This window comes from Eutrigla gurnardus (genome assembly GCF_963514095.1).
Source record: "Eutrigla gurnardus genome assembly, chromosome: 2".
NCBI classification, from domain to species: Eukaryota; Metazoa; Chordata; class Actinopteri; order Perciformes; family Triglidae; genus Eutrigla; species Eutrigla gurnardus.
In genome coordinates, this window is record NC_139916.1 from 9,039,584 (window position 1) to 9,051,096 (window position 11,513).

Consider the following 11,513-nt stretch of genomic DNA (forward strand, 5'->3'; position numbering starts at 1 on the left):
TAACCCTCTATCTTCTTTTCCTCTCAGGGTCCCCCCGGAAACTCTGGACCCCCTGGTCTTCCTGGCCCTCCTGGCCCTGGCATTGACATGTCCGCCTTCGCTGGTCTGGGTCAAACCGAAAAGTCCCCTGATCCTCTCAGGTACATGAGGGCCGACCAGGCTTCCGGAAACCTCCGTCAGCACGACGCCGAGGTCGACGCCACTCTCAAATCTCTCAACAACCAGATTGAGAACATCCGCAGCCCGGAGGGTTCCAGGAAGAACCCAGCTCGCACCTGCAGAGACCTGAAGCTCTGCCATCCTGACTGGAAGAGCGGTGAGTGACACCGAGAGGAATTGGGTCAAATTGGGGTCGATGATGAAGGAAGGTGACATGTGTGTAGTCTGGGATTATTTGGATGTGGCTGATTAAGGATTTCACAATATTCCATAATATAATACAAAAACATTTCAACGATTATGAGCCGCAGCCAAATACTGTGTACAAATAATGTGGAACTGATGTATTTTTTGTTTTTTTTTATCCTGCAGGAGATTACTGGATTGATCCCAATCAGGGATGCACCATCGACGCAATCAAGGTCTTCTGCAACATGGAGACCGGAGAGTCCTGCGTGAAATCTAAGCCCGCCAGCATCCCTCGCAAGAACTGGTGGTCCAGCAAGAGCAAGGATCGCAAACACGTCTGGTTCGGAGAGACCATGAACGGAGGATTCCACGTGAGTGGCACCAACTACTATGAGTGATGTAATGCAATCACAGACGTAAAAGTTATAATATTAGGATTTTATTGGAAATATGGTTAAAAAACCAATCAGGGAATGTTTGATGTCAGTTTTGATTATTGGCTCTCACCGGTGTGTGTTGGGATAAGTAGGTGTCGATAAATGTTTCTCTTAAAACAATGTAAAAACTTGCAAAAGTCATAATAACAGAAATGAATTATTTAACACTTCCTTACATGCGACCCAATGCAGTTCAGCTACGGCGATGACACCCTGGCGGCCAACACTGCTGCCATTCAGATGACCTTCCTGAGGCTGCTGTCCACCGAGGCTTCTCAGAACCTCACCTACCACTGCAAGAACAGCGTGGCCTACATGGACGCCTCAACGGGCAACCTGAAGAAGGCCGTGCTGCTGCAGGGCTCCAACGACGTGGAGATCAGAGCCGAGGGCAACAGCCGCTTCACCTACAGCGTGATGGAGGACGGCTGCACGGTAAGACAGATTAATGGACTGTATACACGTCCTGAATCAGAATACAATGGAGCTCTAAAAGAGGGATATTAAAATCGCTTTCCCATCATGACATTCTCTTAACCTCCATTCACTGAGCCAATCTCATTCTCTGCCATTTTGGAGAAAGTCACAGGTGGTTTAATAGCCTTTTTTCTCTCCGCACAGAAACACACGGGCCAGTGGGGCAAGACGGTGATGGAATACAGATCGCAGAAGACCTCTCGTCTGCCCATTGTAGACATTGCCCCTATGGATATTGGAGGAGCGGACCAGGAGTTTGGAGTCGAGGTCGGGGCAGTCTGCTTCTTGTAAAAGGAGGAGCGATCGAACAAGAAGAGAGAAAGGAAAAGAAAAAAAGTGGAAATCTGAAAGAAATTACGTGAAAGAGGAGCACACTTCAGATTAAAAAAAAGGAGGAGAGAAAAAGAAAAATCAAGACACTTTTTTTAAAATGGGACTTTTTTTCTAAGTAAAAAGTGCTTTTTTCAAGTCGAACTTCGTAGGATATCTGCACTGAATGGCACCAGCAACTGTCATCTGTGATTCATCCAGCATTTCCTCCCCCCCTTCTTCTCCCCTATGGACACCCAGCCCCCCCCCCCTCCCCCTCCCAAAAAGCCCCACATCACCGTGGGTGAACAGCAGCCCCACCGCCACACCACCTATCCCCCACATTGTGAACAGGATGGAGGAAGTACGAGGAGTACGGGAACATACCAGGGAACTAGAGAGAGAAAAACGTGAAGGTGTTATTTATTTATTGTTTAGGTTTGGGTCCCGGGTGTGGTCGGACTGAGTTTGTTGTTAAGTAATAAAGAAAACCCACTTACGCATAAAACAACCACATCCACCAACTTCCTGTCCTACTTCCTCCTCTTTTCTAATCCCCCCCCCCCCCTCCCCCTCCATCACTCCTGGATCATATCCACTAAAGCACACAAATCTCTTTGAAACCAAATAAAAAAATCTTGCTATATAGAAAAGGGTGCTCCTATTTCGACCACCGCAGTGTGTATCAAAATGCTACTTTGTATTATAATAAAAGTCAATGGTGCTATTGTTGTAAAACAGTCTGTATTTTTTTGTTTACAACAACCAGATACGCATATGTAGTGACTTGTATATATGTATATATACAGTATGTATGTGTGTATACATATATACAGTTTCTCAGAGAGAGCACCCCCCCCCCCCCCCCCCCCCCCCTCCCGACCCACCCTCTTGCTTTAACCCCCCATATGTAAACAAACACACCCATCATAAAACAAGGCACGTTTTAGGCAAGCTACCTCACCCACAAAAAAAATCTCTCAAATCAGATTTTTATATTAACTTGACCGATAGACGTTTGGTCATGAAACCCCGCTCTTCTGCCCCCCCCCCCCCTCCCCCTTTGCCCACCATCCCGCTCTACTTCTTCCCATCAGTGCCCTCACACAGACGTTCCTTCTGCCTCGGCGTACACATTTACACACACACACACACACACACACGTAGTCCGAGGGATTCAGGGTGTGTTTGACTTTGTGACTCCAGGTCTACGGCCAGCGCAGAGGGCTCGCTTGTGTGAGGTTGTGTATATTTTTTTATTATTAATAATAGTATTATTATTAATAATAATAGCATTATTATATTATTATTATGATCATGACTTGTTTTTGTTACGTTTTAATTAATGTAAATTGGAAATAAAAGACAAAACCAAGTGAGAGGCTGAACTTGCTTTTTTTTTTAATTCATATCCTGGTTTGTTTTTCTCCCCCGTCAGGAAGTCACTAACAACAGTTACATCTAAACATTTCACTCTGCCCGGCTGCCTGTTTTATTTATATATATATATATATAAAATAATATCAGAAACTCAGATTTCAAGAAAAGGCAGAGGAGCGATGAATGAATGTGGGGTCATTTTGACAAAGAAAAGCTTGAAAGGTGGAGTTGGCAAATGTTCATATCATGTCCTATTATATATGTAAAATATTTTTTCCAGTAATTTCCTTCACTTTTAAAGCTTGGTAGAGTAGAAATGTAACACCACGGACCTCCTGTTCTTCTTCCTACTTCTTACCTTTTTAAACTACAGTCGCAATAAAAGCAGAAGCATTTCTATTAACAAAGTAGAGCAGTGTTTGTTTTATTTTTTATGATTTTATTGCTGGGTTTTTTCCCCCTAAAATCACTTGATATATCAGTTATTGATCATTCATGTACTGGTTTCCGATCTATGATTGTTCCAATCATTATTGGCATACAAACTAACAGAACATCACTAGGGCAGCGATACATCACCAATAAATAAATAAAAAAAGGACCTACAGGGAAAAACACGAGGGCATGCGTGAGTTTTAGCATTCAGCATCATTGCACCGTATCGACCCAAAGTCGGTTGTAAATCGTTTTCCTGAACAGAGATGCATTTTGGGAAACATGAAATGCATGATTTGTGACAGATGGGTAACATTCAGGAAATATTCTAAAGATACACAACGGTGCTTCACAAGGTTACCAAACGGGCAGGACCAATACCAATCTTCTTATTCCAATCCTTCAGCCCGTGGTCTACCAACCGAGACCCGGGGGTTTAACATGGACCGGTTACCGTAACAACATCGACATTGTTCTACCCAAAAGTTTGACTGTTTCTAACTCTAATTCACAGAATGTCTTCATCCTTGAACGACGACACAAACTTCAAACCAGTCAGCACATCACATTTAGCACGTCACGGCACGCGAAGAGATGTTTTATTCGAGGGTCTCGCCTCGGCTCTTCGCCCATTTTTCCAATCCAGTTGTCAGATTAAATGGGGCACGGCAACGTTGCATTACATCCATGAACACTTAGGAGGTTGTGACTGTACACTTTAATCCGTCACAGATTAAAGACATAATAACTTAGGCACGGTGGTGCTTTCAGCTAAATGCTAACGCCAGCTTTGCTCACAGTGACAGGAGGCTAATGTTCAGCAGGTTTCTGCCATTAACCTTAGTTCAACGTGTTAGCATGCTAACATCTAAACACCCAGTTTGAGGCGGATGGGAATGTTATAAGCGTTGCATGAACCAAAGCTTTGGACAAATACACATTTTGACCTGATGATGGTGCTAAAGGAAAAACATAAGGGGTCACCAAAGTCTGTACCACATTTCATCATAATCCATCCAATAGACATGGCCTAAAACGTGCTGTTACACTAGTGATTCCCAACCTTACTGTTACCTAATATAAAGTATAGAAAGTTACCAATCATTTGCAAGAACAGAGCCAAGAAAGGCTGAAAGTGTGAACCTATCGTCTGCTTTAATATCCTGTCAAACTCAGGAACCCTTAGATGAAATTTGCAACCTCATGTTGGGAACCACTGTGTTGCTGACTGTCACGTTGAAAGGCCTTTAAGTTTCCATATGTAACCGGGTAGAATGACAAATATACATTAAAGATGACTCATACATTCACCACACAATGCTCCACATATTGCCATATTGTAAACTTGAGTGAAATTGAAAAAAATGAAATGGAATGCCATTAATCTTAATATTCCAGCTATGAAATGTGCAGAAACGAATATTTCATTTTGTTTTTGCTTATTTTTTTACAGCGGCTTGATATAGAAAATCAATTACGATGAAGCCAATGCGGTAAATGGGAGACAGGAGGATTTGTATGTGGCAATCAGTGCAGAGAGGACTGAAAAAGCAGGACTCAAGAGATTAATTAAAGCTAAACTAACAGCTTCTCTCAGGACAAATGGCTACCCTAATCTAATTTATGACATTGATCCATTTCTATCTGGCTGGAATTTCTTTGTGCCAATCAGTGACACTCGGTGCTCTGTGTACACTCGGCCGTCCAGATATCTCAGAGCTGATTGCTGCTGCTCGGAGACAAAACAGTTCACCCTCCTGCTCTAATGGCTCCGTGGCAGTAAATTTAGATCAGAGGATCTCCAGCGGCGCAGAAACCGCCGGCTTTGTGTGCCGCGGATTTGGAAAAGGCTTCAATAAGAAAAAAAATGAAAAAAGACAATTTAAAACACACAAAAACTCCACATGAGCATACACGCGAATGAAACACGCAATTAGATGAGGACACACATTGGAGATTGCGCTCTCCTTTTTAACATGACACACACACAAACACACACACACACACTCCAGCTGATTAGTGGCTTTCATGTCTTCATTAAGGGTCAGCTGGTCAAAGACTCATTAGAGCTTAATGAAAGATAAAAGACCACAGCGTGGAGAGAAGGAAGGAGGAGGAAAGAGGGACTACAGACGGAGATGGAAGGTTATAAAGTTAAAATCGTTTCAGTGTTTCCGCTCCTTTCTCTCAGTGCACATGGTCCAATGTACACAAATATGTGTTTCATTAAATTGAGAAAAATACGGGACTCAGTTGTACAAATATAAAGAAATATTACAATCACAAAAAAAACAGCTGCAAAAGGTTTCATTTCCTCTGGATCGACATCTTCCAGTAACTCCACGGAGCGTTTTTTTGAAGTTCGTCGGTTGTCCTCCATAAAAATATGCCATTTGCTGGTTATTCCGTTTGAATTGCAAGCCGAGGAAGGAGTTCAGAAACCAGTGCTCAGAGTGTCTGTCTCCGTGGGGGTCTTGCGTGGGCTCGGCAAACTCTTCAGGTACTCGAGATGCCTGCGGGCCTCGGCTTGGTTCTGCCTCACGTAGTACACCACGTACACGATGACCATGAAGAACCACACGAACATCGTCACCAGCATCGCCACGTCGGTGGTTTTCCTCTGCATGCTGCAGAAGTTCACCCCGGAGTCCAGCAGTTTGACGAGCGGCTGACCCGCGTGCTCGCCCTGCGACCCCGGGTCCTCCCACCTGCTCCCCTCGCCCATCCCCCGCACCGAGCTCTCACACACGATCCCGTTCACCGTTTCGGGCTCCAGGTTCAGAGTCTCCATCAGCTCCTGCAGGGCGCAGTCGCAGTGCCACGGGTTGTGGTAGAGGCGCGTCTTGGCCCGGGTGGAGCCGAACTCCTCCCTGCTGGCCTGCCTCAGCTGGTTGTGCGAGAGGTCCAGCAGGCGCAGCTCGGGCCCCAGGTGCCGCAGGGCCCCCGAGGCGAGCGAGTCGATGCGGTTGTGGGACAGGTACAGGTCCCGCAGGTGGACCAGGTCGCTGAAGGCCCTCTCGGGGATGTTCCGGATGTAGTTGCGCTCCAGGTGGAGGGAGACCGTTTCCGGCGGGATGCCCTCCGGGATCTCTCGGAGCCCGGCATCGGAGCACAGCACCGTGGCCGTGTCCCAGGCGCAGTGGCAGCCGTCGGGGCACTGGGGGGCCACTTGGCCCCACACGGCCGAGAACAAGAGCGAGATGTGAAGCCACGGTTGAAGATCCAGCCCTTTACCTCTCCGTCTGCCTCCACTGGCGCACATCGCCTCACCATAGCCTCCCGACACACACCAGGTCCCAATCTCACACACACTCTCCCACCAGCAGGATCTGACAGATTGAGAGAAAAGGGGTCAAAGATGAGTCCTTCTCTCTGTCGCTCTCTTTACAAACATGGAACCAGAATGAACAGGAGAGATTATCATGTTGAGGAGGGGGAGAAAAGGGTAAAAAGAGATCAGACAATGAAATAGGATTAAACTGTTTATCGGAAAATACGCTGCTGCATGGGGAGACGCTGTCATACAAAAAGTACCAAAACACGTGAGATGACGACCATTTCTGTGTCAGAAAAGCATCCCATGTTATTCAAAGCGGTGACGAGAGTTTAATTCATCTAATATGACAGAAACGCATCGTATTTCTGCAGTAAAATGACATAAATAATTGTATTATCATCGTGATCCTTTCTCCTCCCTTCATACATCTCCAATTCAAAACCAGAAGGAAAGCATCACATTAGACTCATCGATACGTGTTCATCTCATCCATCACGTCTATTTATTTTCCCATGATGCCACAGCCCCTTAATCATATTCCAACGGGTGGAGATGGAGCGCACTGTAGGGGTGGAGGACAAAAAAGGGGGTGGGGATCGATAGCCCGAGTATACGTGCTACACTATTAACGGGAACAGCATCAATCCTGCCCGTGTCCCAGGGTGACAATAAGTGACAGAAATGAGCCAGCAGTGGTTCGGGGTGTTAGCATCAGGTCGGTCGTCCTGCAGGGCGGAGGCTAGACTCCACATCCACCACAACAACAAAAAACACAGGAGAATACAGTACATGTGTGATGCATCATCTGCATGGCTTTTATTTATCCATGTCATTCTCTAAATGGTGTCAATCCCAATCCAATCAGGTGTTTTTAGGACATTTTTGTTGCTGAGACGAGTATGATTGTTCTCCATCCAAGACCGAACTCATAAATCCACTCGCTTGGATTTGATTAAAAGATCATCCTCTTAAATGTCAAGCACTTTCTGCTCCCTGAGCGTCTCCATCTCCAGGACAGGCAGCAGATACTAAGAGTGGCCTAGATTTGGTTGATTAAAGTGATTGGCTGTCAGCCATGTCATCTACTAGCCCAGAGTGTGTGTGTGTGTGTGTGTGGATTTAGTCCTCCACCCATTTACCGCTCCATTATTAACATAACGAATGCAGATGCATGCAAATCTCCAATTAGGAAAAAAATAATAATAATCATCGGCTCCATAATTGTGAATGAGAATGAGGAAAGGTTGAAAGACAGGGGACGGAGTGGACTCCCAAGGCAAACACAGATGGCGGCGAGGTTACAGCTAATTGTCCCCCGTGTTGAATTCTTTTAATATCCCTCTTTTATTTGTTGAAGTACGGGCCGTCGTTTAAATGAGCAGATAATAGGCCTACAGAGAGTCGCTCGGTTCTTCTGCAGTATATTATAAGATCAACCTCATGACATTTTTTTTACGAGGACATTTCATAACAAACATCCATCTTTTTGACAACTTTTGAATCATTAAAGTTAAAGTAAAAAATAAATGTCTTTATGTTCTATTAAAAAGTTGATGCAAATTTTAAAAAAAATTAACAAATACACCGACAGGAGCAAAACACTTATTATTCTAACATTATTTATATTTTGGGCATAAGGAGGTGTGTATGAAAACTTACCTGTGAAATTGTTTCTTGTGAAGTTGGAGATCCAGAAAGCGGACAGTTGATTTTTCTTTAGACTCCGTAGACACTTCGTCCTCGGATGCGTCTCCACGGCGGACTGGACTTCATCGTCTCCTCTAACTACGTGACGCGCGTCGGTGCTGGAGGATCCGTGGGTTGTCGCCGGCAGACGGCTTCATCTGTCTGTCGTAACGGAGGCTAGTTATAGCAACAAAGATGTGAGGCAAACTCCCCCCTCTCTCTCCATCCCTCTCTCTCTCTCTCTCTCTCTCTCTCTCTCTCTCTCTCTCTCTCTCTCTCTCTCTCTCTCTCTCTCTCTCTCTCTCTCTCTCTCTCTCTCTCTGAGTGCGCGTGCGTGCGTGTGACACACGTGAGGTGTGGCTCCATATGAGTCCTTCAAGACATGTTTCAGCTGCAGATATGAACTCAACGAGGCTTCCTAACCGAATTTAAGGGAAGATGCTCAACATTTAGGTGATTCCTCTAAACCAGAGATCTTCAACAGGGGCGTCCGGGACCCCTAGGGGGTCCGCAGAGTTACTGCAGGGGGGGCCCGAAATGATTTCATCCCAAACTTTTTTTTCTTCCAAAAATGTAAATGTACCGAAAATTACGGAAGAGGATTAGGGCCACATGTGAATTTTGTTTTTGAGTTCTGACTTTAAAGTCAGAATTCTGAGATTAAAGTCAGATTTCTGAGAATAAAGTCAGAATTCTGAGATTGAAGTCAGAATTCTGAGAATAAAGGCAGAATTCTGACTTTTAATTTAGATTTTTAAAGTCACAATTCTGAGATTAAAGTCAGAATTCTGAGAATAAAGTCAGAATTCTGAGATTAAAGTCAGAATTCTGAGAATAAAGGCAGAATTCTGACTTTTAATTCTGATTTTTAAAGTCAGAATTCTGAGGTTAACGTCAGAATTCTGAGGTTAAAGTCAGAATTCTGAGATTAAAGTCAGAATTCTGAGAATAAAGGCAGAATTCTGACTTTTAATTCTGATTTTTAAAGTCAGAATTCTGAGATTAAAGTCAGAATTCTGAATTTATTCTCAGAATTCTGAGAATAAAGTCAGAACTAAGGAAACATTCACATGTGGCCCTAACCCTTTTCCGTAGAAAATACACCTTAACACGGATACAACCTATTTTAAGCAAATATAAATCTTCCTGTTTTTATTATGCTGTGAAATGTAGAAATGCCAAAATAGAATTGATGTATGAATCTGTCAACAATTGTAATGCTTTAGCATTATATACATACATCATTACAAAGTACTGTTATACATGGCACTATAAGCTGCACTACATATTATTACTGGCCCGGTTTAATAAGGAACATGTTATACGATATGTAATAGGGGGTCTCTCCATCGGGCCACTATCAGTCTTGGAGGTCCTTGGCTTGAAATGTTGAAGACCACCTCTGGTATAAGGTTGGATTTGTGGTTTGTGGTAACCTTGTGACTCACTCACACTTACACCAAGGTCACACATTTCCATATAAATAACACAGTGACACACATTGTAGCCTGTATTTAAAAAAATATGATTCCTTCTGCCAATCGAGAGAAGAGCCCTCGGGGGGGAGAAAGGACATGTCTGACAGCCACGATGGCACCTTGTATCCCTCCTCTTCCTCCACAGCTTGTCCTGTTTAATGGCTCAACACTATGACATTTCCACTGCTGACAAAGACGACACAGAATCATTTGTCAGCTGCAAATTCTAGGTTGTTTTTGTTTCCGGAAAATGTGACTCTCTTTGCAAACACACCCAAGCGGAATGAACACTGACAGGGGAGATTATGATGCTGAGGAGGAGGAGGAAGAGGAGGAGGAGGAGGAAGAAGAGGAGGAGGAGGACTTGGAGAAGAAGAAAGGTCAGCAGGGGAAAAGAGGAAGAACGCTGATAATTTACAGCTGCATTTCTGTGAATGTGTTGCCCTTGATGGGTTGATTGTCTCCCTGTTGATTTTTGTGCTTTCCTCAGATATAAAACAAAAAAGAAAAATGACAAAAGGGAGCGAATAATGAGAAAGAACATGATGAGATAGAAATTCTCCCTCGCCTCAAAAATTAGCATTACACACAGTTTCAAGGTCCCTGAGCTGAGAGTGAATGGCATGAGTGAGAAGTTCAATTTACGGAAAGAACAGAAATGGGAATAAAATGAGTTGAGGGAGTTTATGTATCGTGTTTTTGGGGAGGAAGCAGACCGAAAAAGACGTGCACCGTTGATGGCGATGTTAAATCTAGTGGGGGGGAAGAGACCCGACTTGGGAGAATTGAAGCAGTTTGTCTTAATCATCTGTGTGGTTCGACTGCCGTCCTCCAAGACTGAACCTTACACAAATCTGTACACAGATAAGAGGAGGTGGAAACGAGCTGGCAACCTGTGGCGGAAGTCTGCTCCTCCAAGAGCCACAGTGCAGACACGGTTATGATTTTGTCCGTCATCTGCGTCTGTGTGAAGAAGGAAAGACAAACACTGCCGTCCTGGCTGCATGTCAAGTGCGCCTGATGGAGTGGGAGAGAGAGAAAGCGGCGGAGCGTTTCTTGTAACCAGCCTGTCGTCCTCTCGGGATTGAATCCACTAACAACAGGTCAGGCTGGGGGCAGGTTTTTCTGCTGAGGCTCTCGGTAGCCATTTTTCCACAGCAAGGCCAACCGGGACTCGCAGTCGTCTAAAACTGCTTACGACCGAGGACGGATACAAAAGGTCTGTCGCCTTGTTAGAAAGCACAACGCAGACGGAAAAAAAAAATCCTCCTTGCTGACAACATGGGAGTATTAAAAAAATATTATGCTTTGTAGGTCTTTTGGGTGACAGGAAAGGACATAGTGTTGGCAAGTTTTGCAAAACGAAACGAAAATGCATGAAAAGTCTAAATAAAACAGGAAAATACAGTCAGAGTACCTTTCGATTTCCAGTCAACAATCAGCCACGACATCACGAATACACTTGGAATGATGCTCGCAAGGGTGAAGCAGTGGCTGGAAACTCAAATCAATACATATTATGATAGGAGTCGGCTTTTGTCCTCCTTTCTCCGCGTTTCTCTCAAAGTGGATGCAATTACGCGGCTGTGGTGAATTTACCTTCACTGTCTTTTATAGTGGAGGTGTAATCTGTGGGGAAAAAGGCTTCTCTTCTGTCCCAAAACGACGCAGAGATGGCAGAGATTA

General features: G+C 44.5%; 1 protein-coding gene and 1 pseudogene across 3 annotated transcripts in view; one reads left to right on the forward strand and one right to left on the reverse strand.

Moving 5' to 3' along the window:
* col2a1b (collagen, type II, alpha 1b) overlaps positions 1–2,950 on the forward strand; it is a 40,736-nt gene extending 37,786 nt beyond the window's left edge. For both annotated transcript variants that reach the window (XM_084039164.1, XM_084039165.1), the window contains 4 exons: positions 28–316; positions 532–719; positions 978–1,220; positions 1,407–2,950. In XM_084039164.1, the coding sequence (XP_083895290.1) occupies positions 28–316; positions 532–719; positions 978–1,220; positions 1,407–1,553 (867 nt within the window). In that variant the 3' untranslated portion in view covers positions 1,554–2,950. The remainder of the gene's footprint in view (positions 1–27; positions 317–531; positions 720–977; positions 1,221–1,406) is intronic.
* Positions 2,951–3,671: 721 nt separating this feature from the next.
* LOC311032431 (leucine-rich repeat-containing protein 3 pseudogene) lies at positions 3,672–8,496 on the reverse strand (annotated as a pseudogene). The gene is made up of 2 exons (XR_014599412.1): positions 8,323–8,496; positions 3,672–6,715 (listed from the first exon to the last, which is right to left on the reverse strand). The product of XR_014599412.1 is annotated as a leucine-rich repeat-containing protein 3 pseudogene (transcript).
* Between the last annotated feature and the right edge of the window lie 3,017 nt (positions 8,497–11,513).